Source organism: Naegleria lovaniensis, assembly GCF_003324165.1.
Source record: "Naegleria lovaniensis strain ATCC 30569 chromosome Unknown tig011, whole genome shotgun sequence".
NCBI lineage: Eukaryota > Heterolobosea > Eutetramitea > Acrasida > Naegleriidae > Naegleria > Naegleria lovaniensis.
In genome coordinates, this window is record NW_025407833.1 from 182341 (window position 1) to 201013 (window position 18673).

An 18673-nucleotide genomic window follows, 5' to 3' on the forward strand; every position below is an offset into this window, starting at 1 on the left:
GTTCTCCTTAACTGGATGCTACTCGTATGGAGAAGTTGGTGCCCAACCTTGATCCACAAGAATATTGGTATCATAAACAGCATACTCTTTTTCAGTTTCAGCGCTCTCGATACCAATTCCTCCGTTGAAATGCTTGTTCAACTTGTCAAGAAATTCCTTATGCTGTCTGTCGCATTCAGTTTTGGATATTGGAGTAAACCATCTAAATGTCAACAAGTGCCCACAAGGATCGTAGTGCTTTCCAAGAAGATTTTGACTTCTAGCAACCTTCTCATGAATCAACAATTCATCCAAATGTTTCAATTGTTGCACATAATCATCACCCCTTAGATAAATCTTGGTATGATATTCAAAATACTTGACATTATCTCCACTACTATGATCATCATCATTGGATGAAGTATCATTTTCAATATTCTTACAATTGGCCATTGCCTCTAATTTGACTCTCAGCAACTCAAATCCATGTTCTTTGATAATATCTGCCATTTTGAGAATTGTCGTTAAAACATCCGATTTCTTTCCTGAATGATAGCTCGAACTCATCAATTCTTGAGGTCTATTTCTAATAGACTCTATGGGATAATGCTCCTCGCTCGGATACAGGACCAGCACAGGCTTACACTTTAAAGTTTGTCTGCACAATTCTGAAAACTTTTGAACCTGTTCCGATGATGGTTCTTTTCCGTTCCCTTCGTTTTTGACCGTGATATGGCATCCGAATAATCCTGTTATTTCCATCGCTTGTTGTTGACTCAATGCACTTGTTCTATTTTTTTTATAATTTCCAAAGTTCATTGAGAGAGATTTAAAGATTTTCCAATTAAATTTGGAAATTGCACTCTACAGATGTCTATTAATTTATGAAACAAACACGAAAACAGCGGAAGTAAGGTTTCAACCTTAAAATTTGTAAACATGGTGAACTTTTGTTCCGTCATTCAGTATTAATACAATGTGTTTGGATATCATTTATAATGTCTTCGCTCTCGAAAATCTTGAAAACTTGTACAAATCCAATCCTCATGTCGCTAATCCTCAATATCATCATTTCATGTTTCACACAAAATTGCGCACATGCTCTCCAATTATCTGATTTTTACCTTTTTTCCCGAATTACCTCGTTCCACTTTCCATTTCTTGGACTTGACAGATGGCGTGCGTTAAATAAAATTAACATCCAAAAAAAATTTCACACACAGAGACCCCAAGATGACTCGATTGATCGTAGCCACAACCTTGTTACTGGCTCTTCTTGCTTTCGCCTCCTTCACTCAAGCCATTGACTACTCCAAAGTATTGAAGAACTATGTCCAATCTCCAGAGAGTATCTTCTCCTACTCCTTGCTCGCTACCATTCCCACTCCAGTCGCCACTGTCTATGTATTAAACATCACTTCTTTGAGTTGGTTAACCCCAGCAGAAGTTGGAATTAGAAATACCTATTTCCATTATGCCACTGTGGCTGTACCTGCCACTTTGGATCGAACCAAAACTCAAGCTGCTCTCTACATTACAGGTGGAAGTAATACTCAATCTCCTCCTGGACCTGATCCAGTCATTACTCCATTTGCTTTTGCCTCTCAGAGTGTGGGTGTTACTTTGTACGATATTCCTAATCAACCCATGACCTATGCTTCGGATCCAACTCAAGCCATACGAAGTGAGGATGCAATTATTGCATTTGGTTGGGCTCGTTTCTTGAATGATACTACTCAAACTCCATACGTGACTCAATTACCAATGGTTAAGGCTAGTAAGCTTGCTATGGATGCTGTGGTTGATTTTGTCAAGAAGACGATTAATTATGAGATTGAAACTTTTACTGTGATTGGAGGTTCAAAGAGAGGGTAAGTGTGTCAAGTTGTTATGTTGTTGTTGTTTTAACACAAGAGTATGATGATGATGATTCATGGTTGGATATTGTTTGTCATCTTTGAAATTCTCTCATGCATGTAACTGGATGGCCAACATACACGAATCATTATATGTTAAACATTTATGTGTGAACATGATAATCATCATCAACAACAACACTCTTCACACACACACACACAGATGGACCACCTTGTTGCTCGCTGGTGTGGATAATCGTGTCAAGTCCATCATCCCAGCAGTCATTCCAGTCTTTGAAATTAAGAAGGTTTTCGAGAGTGTGTACAACAACTTGTGTGCTTGGCCTGTCGTGATGAAGGATTACGTGTTGGCCAATGTTGTGGACATGTTGTACACTCCAGCTTTTAACAAGTTGTCCAAGATTATTGATCCATCGAATTATTCTCGATTGGGATCTATTCAAAAGTTCCAAGTGTTTGCTTTGGGTGATGAATTCTTTGCTCCGTAAGTAGATAGATAGATTGTAAAGTGTTTTATTCAGAGAGATAATATTTTGAAAAAATTCTATTTTACCTGATTTGGTATTTTTATGGATTTGCTTTTCAATAGAAATCTCAATTCGATTGGTTATGATGAAATTGAAGGTGAAAATTATGTTCGATACATTCCAAACACTGGTCATGCCTTGTCCAATTCCGATGTTTTCCAAGTCATCTTGTCCTATCAAGTTGCTCGTTTGAATAACATGGTCTTACCCAAATACAAATTCTCTCATGAACACGTTGAGGAAGGTGTCATTATCAAACTCAAGGTCACTAATGGTAAATTACCAACCCGTGTCAATGTATGGACTGCCACCAATCCAAATGCTCGTGATTTCAGAACTTATGTTATTGGTGCCAATGTTTGGAATTCCACAGTCATTCAAGAAACTAAACCATTCCATTGGCAAGTATTGATTAGAAATCCACCAAAGGGATATACTGCTGCCACTGTTGAATTGGTCTATGAAAATTATGTCACTTCCAGTGTTCCAGGTGTTGCCATGGCTCCATTGAAGTTCACAACCAATGCCTACGTGACACCAGATACTACTCCTTGCAATATTGGACCAGAGAATCCACCTACTCATAATATGAGTTAAACATTGAACTCGGCTCGATTCGAATCTTGTGAAAATAAAGGTTGTTGTTATTGCAAGTTCACAATTTGTAAAAACACTTTGCAGTCCGAAGGTTACATGAAAATTATTGCAATTTTATTAAAAAAATTCCACGCAAGCTTGATCATCAAAACGCTCGGTTCCGAATCCGAAACCTTTCAGAATTATTCATTGTTGAATTCAAAAAGTATTTAAAACATGACTCAACCACCATCATCTCCAACGGAGGATAATGAAAGCTCGAGTTCAAAATGGAGAAATCATCACTTGTTTGGAGATAAATATTATAGTCCAACGGATCCTCCATTGCTATTGGTTTATGTTTCCGAACCTTTGAAAGAAGGTAAGAGAAATTGTAATAATGATGGACATTCAAGTACTGAAATTTACACAAATATTATGATTGGAATGATCGTAACGAAAAATTAATATCGTCGTGTCAGGATCTGGACTATCGGCAAGAACCACGTATCTTGTAACGACAACCGTTGTTGTAAGTGTGTAAATTTAATTTCAGTACTCACTTTAATGGTTGATTGATTCGTGTGTGCATCCATATATATATATATTTGTGTGTCAATTTGAAAATCATTGAAAAGGCCACTAAAAAATCCTATTGTGTACGAAGGAGGTACAAGGAATTTAAAAAATTATTCGAGGAGGTTACAAAATTAAGAGGAGTTAATTTATCTTCTTTTCCAAAGAAAAAGTTAAAGAGTATGTGTTCAAAAGAAATATTATTGAACTGTTCTGATTGTTAATAATAATTTCCATATACATGATAGAGTTTCACGAGGATGTTATTGAAGAGAGACGTTTGAGTTTTGAGATAATTTTGAGAGAAATGGCTGAATATCACCAGGTGGTTATTAATCCATCTTTTAGAAAATTTGTGGAAGTTCCCCTTAACGTCAACATATTTCCCTCTAACTTTTGCATTAATTCTTATGTGTCACGAAGAAAGACCACTATTTCTCCAAGAGGAGCACCATCTATAACGACAAATACTGTAACTTCTAATAATGCTTCTTCAAGCCAATTGAGTGAAGAAACATCACCAACTGTGACCATCATTTCCAGTCAAATCATTGCTGACACACCAAATAATGACCAAGCTGTGGATCAAGTAATAGTTGAGGCAGATCAATCCATAACTCTAACTCAGCCTGAAGAGTCACAAATTACTGCACCAATTACCAACGAAAACGAATGCACACCAATTGAGGCAAATAATACTTGTGAGGAATCTTCAGGTGAGGCAAATAATTATCAAGAACACAACCAAATCATTTCTCAGCTCTCAGCCGTTCACCTACAGGCTTCTCACAATTCTACAAATACTAGAAAGAGTACCGATATGCCTTACTATCAGCTAAAGATGGAAGCAGGATCATCGAAATTGTTAGATATGAATCCTGAAGAACGAGTTCAAGAAATTTTAAGACAAATCAAATCAGAAACAATGAATTAAAGTCATCGTTTGAAAAAGCGTGGTTGTGTTTCAGGTTTTTTCATCGCCCTTACGATATTTTTCTTGATGAAGTGAGTGAATTGCTGGTCATTAGAGAATTTATAAAATCTAGTTTTCAGCGGAAAACAAAGTAAAATGAGCGCGATTTTTCCAGTTTTCCTCCTGAATTTTATAAGCAACATCTTTTTTTACTGCATATTCAGCAGAAAACAGTTTTCCGCGGAAAACAAAAGAAAACTCTGAATTTAAATTCTCTATTGAAATAAGGGGTAATTTATTAGAGCAATTCAGCAACAAAATCAATATTGGATTCTGACCATGAGGGAGCAGTATTAATAGCATTAATAACTTCGTCACCAGATGTCACTACTGAGAAAAGGTCCATATGCTTTGGATTCATGAACTGTTCTTGGACTGCATTTTTGAATAATTGAATAAGAGGATCGTAATATCCATCAACATTCACAATAACAATGGGTTTGCAATAAATACCAAGCTTCTTCCATGTAATGACTAAATAGAGAAAAAAGATAACGAAATTGCGTTTTCGTTCCAAATTAGCAAATTAGTTTTCATAAATTATCTAATAAACTCCTGCCAGAATACATACCTTCCAATAATTCTTCAAAGGTACCCACTCCACCTGGTAAGGCCACACAAGCATCGGTATCTTCCACCATTTTAGCCTTTCTTTCGTGCATACTTTCCGTAACAATCAATTCGGAAATAAAATTCTGTTCCATATTCCATTGTTTATCAATCATGAATTTTGGAATAACACCAACAACGTGTCCTCCATGCTTCATACATTCATGAGCCACAGTGCCCTAAATATTGTTTAATTCATTTCATCCAACGAATTTAATAACATTCAAATAAAATTAATTTTCAAAATTAATGATGATGTTATTACAGCAATTCTGCTATAATTAATTCAACACAAAACTCACCATCAAGCCCGAGTTTCCACCACCATAACGGACCGAAACCCCATTCTCAGCACAAGCCTTTCCAACTTGCTCTGCGGCAAGAAAATATTTTCTATCCAGCTTGGAACTACTGGCACAGTAGACCACCACGGAACGAGTGGCCTTCACTCTTGGTTGTTGCTCTGGGAAGGAAGATGCAATCACTTGGGAATCTTGTTGAGACATTTTTTCTTTCCGGATTATTGTGCGAAAGCCGAGACCTCCCCTTTACAATCAAAAAGCATCAGATTCATTAAGAAAATACTAAGCATAGGCTTTGATAGATTCTTTGCATTTCAACGCTATGCTGAGATTTATTCTCGACTTTCTATTTATGTTTCGAACGCCTATATGCCTTTAAAACTTTCATGCTACATGTTTCATAATATTTAGCAGCCTCATGGGAATAATTCTTATTTCTCCACTTTTCAAGTTCCTTCTCAGTCTCACTATCGGTGCTGTCATCATCAAAGATGCTGTCTCGGTCCTCTCTTTTCAATTGTTTCCTTTTTCTATCGACCAAAGGATTCAACCATTTACAGTAATCAAGAGAGTGATATATTGTGTTCCCGTTAAATATAAGTCAGTGCTTTCAAGTCAATACTCACTTTTTTACAACATGAGAAGGTCTTGCTTCACACCACTCCTCAAACTTATCCTTCCGGGCAATGGCTTTCAGATTCTTCTTTGATTGTTTCAAAGCGTCCACATAATCCAAATAATCTTTGCAATAGTCTGCACAGTCGACTTGATCTTCTCTTGGCTCTCCGTAAAATTGAAAATATTTGCTCTTGCGGACGTGTTTCATTCGTTGGAGTGTTAGATTTTCCATCACTTGTTCGTCAAAAGTTTTAGGTGTTTGTGAAATGGCATCCCTTAGCTTTTTTCGATGTGCTCGATTATGATGTACAATTTGATTAGGTAACGCATCTCGATCACAGCACCAACAAAAATAGTATTTGCATGATCCTGTTTGTTTGTAGCTTCGTGTCATCACTGCAAAACCACAACAGCTCTTTTTTTACTTTGTACCATTCCATAAGTGAAATATGAAATATCATTCCATAAATAATCGAATGGTGATGTTTCAAAGTCGACCAATAAGTTTCATTCTCTGTCCCACTTGCCTTGGTCTCTCAATTTCTTGACTTCTTCCAATGCCATTACCTTAAGTTGTATGTAATCAATCTTTGCTACACGATTCAATGGCATTGGTTCTTTAAGGAAGACAATATGTGAAGGTCTCTTGTAGGCAGCCATTTCATGACAGGCGCTCAAAATTTCTTTGGCAGTCAAATTAACCTCTGGTTTTAACTCAATAAAGGCGACAATTCCTTCTGAAAATACTTCATGCTCCACTCCAACAACTCCAACTCTTAGAATTTGATCCTTAAAGGAGGATTCAATAAATTCCTCAACCTCAGATGGGAACACTACAGTTGTGAGTGTGAATATGAACATCTATGATGACAATGCATGTACTTACCTTGATAACCCTTTGGCTTGATAATGAATTTTCTTCTCGATGCAAAATGAAGTCCTAACTCGTCATACGATCCTACATCTCCAGTGTACAATACAAAGTCGAATGGATCTTTGCTATCTTTCAATTCAATAGATTTTGGAAGCACTGTTTGCTTCATAATCTCCTCAATTTCCTTGTTAGAATCAGCGCCATGATATCCAACAAAGACTTGTGGTCCAGAAAAACAAACTTCACCAACTTGGGATGCTGGTTTTTCATCACCAGCCACCCAAATTCCATTCACTTGCTTTGGGGGTTCTCGAATGGAGATTGGGCAAAGAGGTGAATCGTATCCAATGCTGGCCATAATATCTTGTACGCTTGAGCCTTATCAAATATAAGCAATAATTGTTAAATGTCATTGCAGAACTTGGTATTCTACAAACCTATGCTTGTATAGGTACAGAACCCAGCAGTCTCTGTAAGGCCAAGTCCAGAAGAAATATAGGGAGCCATCGTTTGCATCTTTCCTAAAAATTGAGATGTTACGGCTTGGCCACCATAGATTGCAAGCTTTAAACTACTCAAATCATATTTTGAATAGTTTGGAAGTCTCCATTGCAATTGAAATAGAGCAGGAATTTGTCCTAAAGCGTTCACTCTGGTAAATTTCAATAAGAGAAAATAGTAATGTTGGAAGCCATGAATTTAAATACCAATCACACACTTACTTGTACTTTTCTATTGCTTGTAAACTCTTTTCTGCGTCGAAAATATGCAAAATGACACTAATACCTCCAAAGTAGATTGTTGTAAAGAATTGTTCAGTAAAACAACCCACGTGTGAAGGTGGAAGATTGCACAACATGATTAACTCTTCAGATGGATCAGCCCAACTATCGAAAAATGCACGCTTAATACCAATATTTTGAATGAGAATGTTCTCATGTGAGAGTTTTGCAGCCTTAAATACAATATACAATCGAACTACAAAATTCATCATTGCTTACAAACCTTTGGATTTCCTTTTGAAAGATATTGAAATTACTTTGGTGTTGAATTCAATAAATTGAGAACCTACCAGTACTTCCTGTTGTGAAAATAATAACACAAGGATCCTTAGGAGAAACATTTTGCTCATACCACGAAACGCCAAAGCCAAACATTGACTTCAATAAGTTCATAACATATAGCTTCTTAACATTGGCAACAAAATCTAAAATTCCAATAGCACCATCAATAATTTGATCACTTTCTTTTTGGAACTGAATCCAATGAGTAATACTTTTCTGTGAAGAGTTCGTGGTCTCATCCTCATCCTTTTTAAATTGTTTCATTAAGTTTTTAACCATAGGACGAAAGTCTGTAACAGGTGTGTTTCCCAAAAAGAAGTACATTTTTGGCTTTATAGCCTCAAAGCATTTTGCAATTTCATGTTCCTTCAACCGTAAGTCCAGTGGAGCAATAATAGCACCTAGTCTCATGCAAGCAAAGATTAAATAAATATGTTCTTTCAAAAAGGGCAATGAAGTGGCAATAATATCTCCTTTCTGTACTCCACATTCCAATAACTTGGCACTAAAGGCAACAGAAGACTGTTGTAATTGCTTCCAAGTTACATCTTCATTCGTATTGAACTCTCGGAGTGCAAATTTGGATCCTTTGCTCGAACCAGCGTGGTAGTCCACTAAATCAAATAATCTCATCAATTTAACTCGTTCATATTCACGTATCGTTGCTTGTCTAAAACTTTCATCCTTGAAAGAAGGAACCGAAGATGATGCTGGCAACGATGATGTTGAAGTTTGTTTGGACATTTTTTAAAAATCGCAAAGTTTGTCCAGGAGAAAACCTCTGATTGCAATGATGGAAAAAAAAGAACGCACAAAATGAGCGAAATAAGAAATCGTACATGGTTCATGAAATTAGAGGTTAAAACATTCTTACAATAACGATTAGGGAATTGAGGCTGAAACGTTCTCATAATAACCTACAGTACAAAAAAAATGTCTGCAACCAATTCATGGCCATCAGAAAATCATGTGTGGTACTGTTCCTATGGATCCAATTGTAATATGGAACGTTTTTCGGTCTATTTGAATGGTGGAAAACCCATCGGAAGTTCTTTGAACGCTCCGATCATGAGTGGATGTAGGATATCTTCTCCTCCTCTACAATCACAGCCTATTCTTTTAAAAGAATGTAAAATGATATTTTCAAGAGTTTCTCGGACATGGCACGGAGGAGGCGTTTGTTTTGTCAGGAAAAATCATAGAGATGCTCCTTTTATTTGTGGTGATGATATTTATAATAATTTCGAAAATTGTAAAAACAAATCTAGATTTGAGAATAGTTGTAATTGTATCATATCTTCCGAAAGTGATTTTAATGTACATGATGATCACGTGTTGGGTAGAATACACAAAATTATGTGGACTCAATTTGTGGATGTTGTTTCACAAGAGAATGGATGTTTGGATTGCAAACTCGAAGGTAGAAATCATATTCAACAGCAATTAGATGATCACTATGAAGATATAATTTCTAAACTACGAGCAACTGGAGAATTCAAATTATTTGACACGTGGTATGGCAATATTGTATTAATTGGTTTTCATCCTCAAGACGGGTGTCCCGTAATAACATTTACAACGAGCACTTTTGAGCAAGAAGTGATCAATAAGGCTCACGAATCTTATTTAAAGACAGTCGCAGTAGGAATTATGGAGGTATTTGGAATTTGTGAAAAGCAATGTGCCCTGTACTTTCTGTCCAAGAAGGGTGTGAAAGATTTTTATTCATTAAGCGAGTTGTCACTCAAACTGTGCTAACCCTTGCAACGTGCAAGTAAATGAATTGTCAAGTTACATGTTTTTTGAAGCAAATAATCAACACAAGTTTATTCCTTGTACGAGTCTTTTCTAACATAGAAAAGTACATAGTTGGAGTGAGACTTGATACTCTCAGGGTTACTAATCTCCGAAACTCTGCTATCGTCGAATTTATACCATTTTCCATTCAAGTGATGACGAGCACAACAAGTATAGTGACCACCACCCAAACCTCCGAAATGATCCGAAATTGCATACAAGTCATACTTGAGATTGTTATCCTTACAGTGTACATAACTGGACAAATCAAAATCTTGGATTGGGAAATCAATAAAACGGTCAATCTTATCTCTACTGTAAGTTGTGAAAGAGAAACGTTTCAAGTGCACAACCAATACATCTGGAACTTTCCAAATGTCAAACTTTTTAGTTGCTTGGACGTGATCTTTGCAAGTTGGACAATACCAGGTATCGTTAGCACTAAGTTTTTCCTTGCTCGTGAAGGCTTCTAAACATTGATAAATGGAACAACCTTCACCGCTGCTAACTTTTTGGCTTAAAGACGGATGTTCTTTGAACTGTGGTAGTGCAACGTAATCAAGTAACTGCCTCTTGTGTTTGGTAGGGATATGCATGAAAATGGTTTTTCTTGATGTTTTTCCATAAATATTTGGTCGTTCAACTGGTGGAATAAATACGGAATCGTCACATGGAATGACACCATCAAGAGTGTCCTCATTAAAACGAGTGAAGTTCTCTCCATCAGACAAATAAAACATGGAGTTCAATGATTCATCAACAGTCGCTGTTCGGTCATATGCATTTTTCTTGATTTCTTCAATCTTTTGCTTGGTTGGAAATAGGTCATAAATGTTCAAATTGTTCTGCTTGATATTTTCCATAGCAGTATTAAGAAAATCTTTTGAGAAATAGCGAAGCATGTAATAGAAGCAGTACTCATAAACGTCTGCATTGGTTGGATAATCTACTTCTTGGCCCTCTTGTGCCTTAGCCTCATATATATTTCCCAAAGGTATCACAAAAGGACAGCCAATTTGCTCAAATTGTCTTTCGTAAGAAGTAAGCTTAACTTGCAAGAATGGTAATTGCTGAGAGCTAGAGGATCCATAGGAATGTCTACTGGAATATAGAGCATGAACGTTAGGAGGTAGAGAGAGTAATCTTTCAAAAGATTTTCCTGTGAAAACCCATTCGTTATATTTCAAATCTGAAATCTTTGGCATAATTTGGCAATGCAATGTATCATTTTCCAAAATTCCATTGATAGGATCGTTATCTGAAAGGAACTTGTAGACCTTGTTGTTAAATATTTCGTAAATAAGACATCTATCATGATCTTCTTTTGGATTAAACCCTAATTGTTCCAAAACAGCGTCTCTAAGCTCTGACACAGCTCCATGCTTGTTAACAATGCAAGATACTTTGATTGGCATGTTGCTTATCTTGGTGTTATCATTTTCCACGGTTTGTTCGATTTCATATGGATAGGTGGAGTTTAGGAACACTAAAAATGAAATCTTTCTATTTTTCTCAACTGGAATGGGCAACGTTAAATACATGAATGGATCAAATATAATGGATACATTGTCACACTTTGGACAGTGGAGGGTTGACTTCAATTGACCTTGGAATTTGTCTACAATAATAGAATTGTTACGAAGTTTGTGAGTATCCCATGATTCTTTTGCAACAACGGCATCCTCTCTTCCTTTTGCTTCGACAGGAGTTGTAGCTGGTTTGTCTTTAACTCTGTTCAAGTCCTCATGAAGGCCATCCAGTAAGAAGGAAATCAATTCTTGAGAATCTTGTTGTTGGTAGCCTGCAAATTGAGGAGCATACTTTCCAATGACACGTTTAAAGTCAATAGGAGAAACGTAAGAATGCTCACCTGACCACATTTCCTTCATTAAATTACCAAAAGCAATGGCCATAGCTCCTCCCATACCCAAAACATTTGTTTTGTTAATTTCGCTCACATAGTGGTCATGAACAAAGTACTCGTAGAAAACTGGTGTATGTGTGAGGCACTGCAAGCCACTGTTCATGAAGCATGTATTACCAAGATTTGCCAGACCACAAGCTCCTGGAGTTTCGTAGCTCATTTTTCTTCTTTCTTGAGCAGTCTTTCCCGTAATTTGAATACGAGAGCTACTGGCTGTTCTCATAGCGTTGGTGTGTGATTCTTCGAGAGATGAAGTATCGATTGACCATTTTGGTCCGACTTCAATGATGAATCTTTGGCCAACTTTTCGTTCCAACAAATTTTCCAACGTTTCATCCCTGAGCATGGATACATTAACTTCTTCGGATGGAGAGTCCATAATTGCCTTCCATAATTTACACTCCTTGTTTTGCAAATTGAAGTCTCTTTTCACTTTGTCAAACACTTCATCAATGGTATCATTCTTTGAGAATTCATAGTCAACCCATTCCAGTTCATTGACATTTTCGTTAGCAACGACAGCAACCGATATTTCGAATGGATAAACTTCAACCATATATGATATTCTGATGGCATCCTTGTTGACAATTACTGTTTTTCTTGGAAAAGCTGGACCACCTCCAAAACTACACGGTTTCATTACATGTTCACAAAAAGATCAAACGGAAATGAACTTACTATCTTATAAATAAATTCCAAATTTCTTCTGGAACAATATCATAATCTTCTTGTTCTTGTAGTCCATCTTTGAGTCGAGGATTTTGAGGATCCGTACTCTCTGTAGAAATCAAGGGACTATTATCGATAGGTCCGGGAGAGCAATGAGTAGATTCAATTTTCATCAAAGCGGCAACCCACTTTGCTTCTACAATGTACCAAGTTTCACCTTCGCGAGTTGGCATGGAGTGTAGTTGTATTAATCTTTGGAATTCATTGTAAAAATTTGCAAAGGAGAAGGAAGTGGAAGGTGATGATGATTGTTGATCATCTTCGTCGGTATTCATGGCATCCGAGTGATCAGAGTTTCCCATCTTTCCAACAGTGTGTTCCAGTCCTTCATGGTTGTTGGTCTCTGCAGAGATTTGCACTTCATCATCCATCTTGTTGTTATCAACCCCAGATGGGTGAGGAGCAGACGTATCATCGTTATGTTCAGAGGCCATTTTTTTTTAGAACAAAAAGCCTTCGATAAAGACAACATGTTGGACCGAACTTGTCCTCGACAAGGTAGCAATCAAGACAGTCGGCCGCCATCAACCCATTTTGACGTCTGGGTAACTCTGATTCGAAGAATTTGCCACAATATCCAACTCGCAGCATTCGAATTAAATTTACTGAAATCCTAATAATCTTTGTAAGATGATTTCATTCTTTTTTTGAGTCTCGAGACTTCTTGGAAATATGTCTTTCAATTAGTTCAATACGGGACGAATGGATACTTCTTCTGCTACCAACTCTTTAACACCAGTTCCATCGTTGAGCTCGACTAATAAATTACCAAATTTTGAAATACCAACAGCTTTGGCCGAATAAGGTGCAGTCTTTGAATCTGATGGAATGACTGTCACCTCCTTTCCAAGAAGAATATCATTGGCCTTATACAAGACTAAAACTTCCTTTTGATTGAACCCTAACAAAGCTTCCAAAGTATTGCAGAAGTGAGCTAAAAACTTTTCTCGATCAACGGTCTTATTAGTCTCATCAAAGTAAGATGTTGCAATATTTGAAAGTTGAGTCTTCTCTTCCACTGCTTGACTTGTGCTGTTCGCAAACGACTGATTGAGGTTAATACCAACTCCTGCCAATCCAAATAAAGATTCTCCTGTTTGTACACTATCAATAAGCATTCCACTGATCTTTTTTGCGTTACTACTTGTTGATTGTTCAGGAATGACCCATACATCATTGGGCCATTTGATACCACATGTTTTTAGCCCTTCCTCTTTTAATGTGAGAGTAACAGCCAATGGAATTGCCAAGTTAAGCTTGATCAATTCCGAAGCCTTCTCCATATTTAAATGAAATACGATCGTGAAATATAAACTCTTTCCTTTTCCTTCACTGGTCCATGCTCTTCCTTTTCTTCCTCTTCCTTTTGTTTGTTCTTCTGCAAGAATGAGAGTACCAGTAGGACACTTCTCTTCAGCTTGTGATTTTGCGGTGTCCATGGTTGACTCGACTTGTTCCCGATACACTAAACTTCGACCAATGTTTTTTGTTTTGAGTAATTCTTGAAATCTAGAGATGGAGAAGGCAAGTTCTGAAGGACATTGTGTATAATATTGTTCCATTTTTTTGTAATAATTGTTGTAATATGATGATTATTAATTTTGTTCAAATCTCAATTGTTTCAAGAAAGAAAAATCACGAACCTTTAGGATCATCATGTGATGTAGAATAAGAGAAGAATCTTCTAGAAAAAGATCTCAAAGAGCTTTCGAATAAGTTGCCATTCAGGTACGAACCAACAAATAAAGAGTTTCTACATTTCGAGCTCGAAGAGTTAAAACAAGAAAAGGCAATTAATTTCCTCATGACCTGTTCAATGTTTCAAGATAATTTTTTGAATCAAACATGATAGTTAAAGACCAACAACAAATGTGTCTTGATTATTCTATAATTTATTGGCTGTTTCTGAGATTATTGAGGGCGTTAGCAAACTTGTTGGCATGTGACTTTTCAGCCTTAGCAAGAGTCTCAAACCATTCAGCAACATCATCGAAGCCTTCATTTCTAGCAGTCTTTGCAAATCCAGGATACTATTTGATTCCAATATTGAAAAGTTAGGAAATTGGATGACGTTGAAATGATTGGTCATAATATGGTTATCAATTTCTTCGAAGAATATTACTCACCATTGAAGTATATTCGTGGGTCTCTCCAGCAATAGCTGAGATCAAGTTGCTTTCAGTATCGCCGATTGGTTCTCCTGTGGCTGGATCTCCGACTTCTTCCAAAAATTCTGTTTTCGGTGTTATTAATTCAATAATACGAGAAATTAATCCGTTCAATATTCCGTATTGATGATAATTCGTAAATAATAACAATATTATTTGTCAAAATGAGCAAGTAAAAGTATCCATATTTTCCAAAGTACGAGTCGTCATCATCATATCCACATGTGAGTTTGAATTCAATAAAACATGATTAGCAATAATTATTGTTGTGTGATGAATATATATATATTTCACAAGTTTCTCACTCTCTTCAATACGTACCAAGATGTCCAAAAGCGTGAGCAGTTTCACCATCAGCAGTTGATCTGAACAAACTAGCAATATCACTATGTCCTTCAACATCAGCTCTATGAGATGATGATCCATCACATTCCGACCCTTTCCAAACAACACCACTTACCTATCAGCAAAGAAAAGATATCTTCTGTTTGCTTGGGACTCACCAGCAAAAGCTTCCTTCAAGTTATTATGAGTCTTGGTTCCCTTCAACTCACTGTACATTCTCATGGAAGATGCAGTGGTTGTGTTCTTGGAGAGTGCAGTCGTGGAGGTCTTGGAAACTTTGGAGATGGAGTGGCGCAACATTTTTTTTTAAGAAGCCGATGAAGGGCGTAAGAATCCATGCAAAATTGTTGCAGCAACGAGCCCGTGTTTTATTGTTGATGTTTTGAATCGCAGCGAAGAGAGGACTCACGTGATCACACTTCTTCTTCACTGCATGGCTGTGGTGTGTCTGATGAGGATTTGCAACATTAGTAATAGTTCTGAGAGAATAATTATTCTGAGCTCTGTGCTTTGGAAAGATGGATGGACATTCTATTGGTAGATGGAACAGAATTCGTTGGAAGAGCAGTGAGCTGACGGGAGGCTCTCTTATAATTTGCAACCATTTCTCTCACTTCCTTATTGCTTGCTTTCAATCTCTCAAAAACGTCAATCATGTTATTTAGACATAATATCTTAATATCTTCAAATAAATCTCGTGAAGGTACAGAGGAGTCAGAAATGATTTTCAACAAAATGTCATGTTTTTGTTCTAGACCAGAAATGTTCAATTCTAGAGGAGCTCCTGATTTTAAATACTTGTTCAATAGGGAGAGAGCAAATTTCTTTCTGTTTCTACTCGACATCTTTTTGTATTTTTCAAAATCTTGATAGGCCAATATATCTTCAGCACAGTAACTTCGTGTTGCTGTTATTATTCATTTACATCAATAATTCGTGTATTAAGGTCAAGTAATAATGATAAACAATTAGAAATATTAATACCTTGTATGTGTTGTACCTACCAAAATCTAGTAATAATCCAAAGGCCTTCTTATTTTTCAAAAGCAATTCCACTTCACTGTCGCCATACGTGCCTTTTTCTCTTCTGTCATGTGAAATTGCATAACACACTGGCAACACTACAGATATGAAAACTTCAACAAGTGAATAGGTCAGCAACGTGAAACCATAGGGGACAAAGTAATCTGTCAGGAATCGTATGACTTCAATTTGTCCACAGATTAAATATGCCAATGCAGTGCCAATTTGAATCAACAACAATACAAAGGTTTCTTTCTTGATTCCCCAAGTGTCTCGATCTGCAAAGAAGAACATGATGATAAAAACAATTTCTACGACAATATAGAAGAAAGCTTCTGCCGCCAATAAGAAAACAGTATTGGTATTTGTCACACATCCCGTGTCAAAAACAAACATTCCAACATTCCACAAGAAGACATGTTTTCCACTTTGTTGATATGCTGCCTCGTCAGCTCCTCCAAAAATCGCCCAAATTGCCAAATGGACAAAAAATATAATAGCATAAAGAGCAAGTATGAATTTGTAGCTCACTAATCCTCTGAATAGTTTCAATTTTTTCATTTCAATGTTATTCTGTGAAATTTCCGAGTCGAGTTCATTAGTAAACCATGAACGAGAGTCTTCATCAATGGAGTCAGATTCATCGGTTTTTGTTTCAATCGTATCTCTATCTTTAGATGTAGTGTCATTAGGATGATGTTCGATGGAAATATCTTTCATTTCCACAGCAGCAGTTAATGATCCTTGTTGATCCAGCACATTTCCAAACAAGTTTTGCTGATATTGTTGATTATTACTAGCAATCTCATTCTTTGAGGAACAACTTGCTTCAGAATTTAAATCTGTGACTCCATTTTCATTCGTGTGAGCCAAATGAATCATGTTTGTAGTGTCGTTCGTCGTATTCGAGTTGGTGTTCGAATTGGTTGTGACCTCGCTTACTGGTGCATGATGATTCTGACCAGAGACACCGGTGATTCAATTCATCACCACCACCCATGTGTGGCAATGGTGCATTCTCTGGATTGGTACTATTGGTCATGGATGGCAGCAATGATGTTGTTTTAATGGTCAATCGTGTCCGTGAATTGGTTTGACTTGTGGATGCATCGGCAGGTTTGGTCACAGATTTTCTTTTGGCTTCAAACATGGTCGTTTTTTGAGTACTCAACTAGTCGTATTATTTAGGGTTGTGTTCAGATGATTTTGGAATTTCAATGTGTTCACGTGAGTATTGGAGATGATTATGGAATTTCAATGTGAAATGTCATGACATACCTTATACATGAAGAAGATTCGAATGCATCTTACAATGGTTGGCAACCCAATCGCTGGCGGGATGATAAAGAATGATATCGTGTACAGAATACATGGATAGACTTTCCGACCTGCAAACGGTGTAATTTTGAGAATATTTTCGTATTTGATAAATAAATATATTGCGAATGGGTAGAGAGCAGAGATATTTCACAAAACGGATGATGTTCACATCAAAAGAAGATAGGTGTACACAATTAAAAAATCATTCCTCTCGCAAATATACCTACCGACAATAAATCGCAAACAATTCAACACCACAAAAAACAAACTAGCCAACACAGTTAAAATCATATACACTGGATTTCTCGCTTTCACATGTCCACTTTTTCGTTTCCACATCACTCCCAGAACACCCATCAACACGACACACAAATAGATCAATAAAAACACTCCCGACACAATGGGCGTGAATATCGAATCAGGACAAATGTTATTAATCACACTTGCATTGTAACCTTCTCGAGAGAGAGGTCCTAATTTGAACAATCGATAGTCACAAATTGGTGATGAATTGGTAGGAACGTTAGAAGAGGAATTATTTAAAATTTGAAGAAGGGTGGTCGGAATGGAATGGATGGATGATTCTGGTGGCATCAAGTTGTAATATGATTGTGAAGATTGGAAAGAATGAAGGAATACATTATTATTTGTATTCCATTCTTGGTTGAATGGAGATGATGAAGGGATGAAAGAAGCATTGGAAAGAAATTGATAAAGTGCATGAGGGATGTGTCGAATCGATGAGTGATGATTGTCGTCGACGAGATGCGAAAGTGGTGGATTCCAAAACGTGTTGAGTAGATTTAGAAAGGAGGAGAGAAATGAGTCGATGAGCATTGTAATGAGTCCAATAATGAATGAACTGTTGTGGATGGACAATGATGACTAAGACCTCTTGGTATTTCAGAGAGTGCAAGTAGTGTGCTGGTATTTTTTAGAGTGTGCGAGAGCGAACATCGGCAAGTAATGTCACTTGTCAGATACAATTACGCTCGAGATGCTGATTATTTGGGCAATGCTTTTTCTTTCTGAATAAGCAATCAACAAGTCATTATTGATTCCTGTTTTACTAATGGTATTTGAAGCTCAAACGTTGTATCTCGTCACTTGGTTTAATCAACCAAATTATAAACGTAAACTTCCATCACAATCCATCCAATGAAACAGCCTTATCATTGCATTTCTCGCTTCAGGAAAATAGTATTCAAAGAATGGATAAATATGAGGCATCATTGCATCTCGCATGACTTGAAGATTAAAATGTTGATTCTTCATCAATAATTGTACCAATAATTCATTTTCAAAAGTAACTTCCTCATCTTTTGAAAAAACCATCAACCATTTCGTAGAGAATAATCGAGTGGTTGTTAGGTCCATTATTTGTTGGCTATT

General features: G+C 36.8%; 11 protein-coding genes across 11 annotated transcripts; 3 read left to right on the forward strand and 8 right to left on the reverse strand.

Moving 5' to 3' along the window:
• Positions 1-18: 18 nt before the first annotated feature.
• Positions 19-741, reverse strand: C9374_000817 (uncharacterized protein; the record flags this gene model as incomplete). Its single annotated transcript, XM_044698216.1, has 1 exon — positions 19-741. One exon carries the CDS (start codon positions 739-741, stop codon positions 19-21), a length of 723 nt encoding a protein of 240 aa, XP_044551959.1.
• A 471-nt stretch (positions 742-1212) lies between these two features.
• On the forward strand, positions 1213-2980 carry C9374_000818 (uncharacterized protein; the record flags this gene model as incomplete). The annotated part of the gene is made up of 3 exons (XM_044698227.1): positions 1213-1850; positions 2059-2340; positions 2446-2980. The coding sequence occupies 3 exons, from the start codon at positions 1213-1215 to the stop codon at positions 2978-2980; spliced, it is 1455 nt and encodes a 484-aa protein (XP_044551960.1).
• A 216-nt stretch (positions 2981-3196) lies between these two features.
• Positions 3197-4469, forward strand: C9374_000819 (uncharacterized protein; the record flags this gene model as incomplete). The annotated part of the gene is made up of 4 exons (XM_044698238.1): positions 3197-3341; positions 3442-3491; positions 3598-3715; positions 3784-4469. The coding sequence occupies 4 exons, from the start codon at positions 3197-3199 to the stop codon at positions 4467-4469; spliced, it is 999 nt and encodes a 332-aa protein (XP_044551961.1).
• Positions 4470-4746: 277 nt separating this feature from the next.
• On the reverse strand, positions 4747-5623 carry C9374_000820 (uncharacterized protein; the record flags this gene model as incomplete). The annotated part of the gene is made up of 3 exons (XM_044698250.1): positions 4747-4982; positions 5080-5296; positions 5420-5623. The coding sequence occupies 3 exons, from the start codon at positions 5621-5623 to the stop codon at positions 4747-4749; spliced, it is 657 nt and encodes a 218-aa protein (XP_044551962.1).
• Positions 5624-5765: 142 nt separating this feature from the next.
• On the reverse strand, positions 5766-6431 carry C9374_000821 (uncharacterized protein; the record flags this gene model as incomplete). The annotated part of the gene is made up of 2 exons (XM_044698261.1): positions 5766-5949; positions 6046-6431. The coding sequence occupies 2 exons, from the start codon at positions 6429-6431 to the stop codon at positions 5766-5768; spliced, it is 570 nt and encodes a 189-aa protein (XP_044551963.1).
• A 113-nt stretch (positions 6432-6544) lies between these two features.
• C9374_000822 (uncharacterized protein) lies at positions 6545-8719 on the reverse strand (the record flags this gene model as incomplete). The annotated part of the gene is made up of 6 exons (XM_044698272.1): positions 6545-6870; positions 6924-7289; positions 7349-7563; positions 7634-7866; positions 7917-7927; positions 7984-8719. 6 exons carry the CDS (start codon positions 8717-8719, stop codon positions 6545-6547), a joined length of 1887 nt encoding a protein of 628 aa, XP_044551964.1.
• A 189-nt stretch (positions 8720-8908) lies between these two features.
• C9374_000823 (uncharacterized protein) lies at positions 8909-9733 on the forward strand (the record flags this gene model as incomplete). Its single annotated transcript, XM_044698283.1, has 1 exon — positions 8909-9733. The coding sequence occupies one exon, from the start codon at positions 8909-8911 to the stop codon at positions 9731-9733; it is 825 nt and encodes a 274-aa protein (XP_044551965.1).
• Positions 9734-9801: 68 nt separating this feature from the next.
• On the reverse strand, positions 9802-12859 carry C9374_000824 (uncharacterized protein; the record flags this gene model as incomplete). Its single annotated transcript, XM_044698294.1, has 2 exons — positions 9802-12322; positions 12375-12859. 2 exons carry the CDS (start codon positions 12857-12859, stop codon positions 9802-9804), a joined length of 3006 nt encoding a protein of 1001 aa, XP_044551966.1.
• Positions 12860-13108: 249 nt separating this feature from the next.
• C9374_000825 (uncharacterized protein) lies at positions 13109-13987 on the reverse strand (the record flags this gene model as incomplete). Its single annotated transcript, XM_044698305.1, has 1 exon — positions 13109-13987. One exon carries the CDS (start codon positions 13985-13987, stop codon positions 13109-13111), a length of 879 nt encoding a protein of 292 aa, XP_044551967.1.
• A 330-nt stretch (positions 13988-14317) lies between these two features.
• Positions 14318-15238, reverse strand: C9374_000826 (uncharacterized protein; the record flags this gene model as incomplete). The annotated part of the gene is made up of 4 exons (XM_044698316.1): positions 14318-14455; positions 14552-14658; positions 14915-15000; positions 15054-15238. The coding sequence occupies 4 exons, from the start codon at positions 15236-15238 to the stop codon at positions 14318-14320; spliced, it is 516 nt and encodes a 171-aa protein (XP_044551968.1).
• Positions 15239-15429: 191 nt separating this feature from the next.
• Positions 15430-18118, reverse strand: C9374_000827 (uncharacterized protein; the record flags this gene model as incomplete). Its single annotated transcript, XM_044698327.1, has 5 exons — positions 15430-15845; positions 15943-16803; positions 16904-17132; positions 17240-17349; positions 17509-18118. The coding sequence occupies 5 exons, from the start codon at positions 18116-18118 to the stop codon at positions 15430-15432; spliced, it is 2226 nt and encodes a 741-aa protein (XP_044551969.1).
• Positions 18119-18673: the final 555 nt, after the last annotated feature.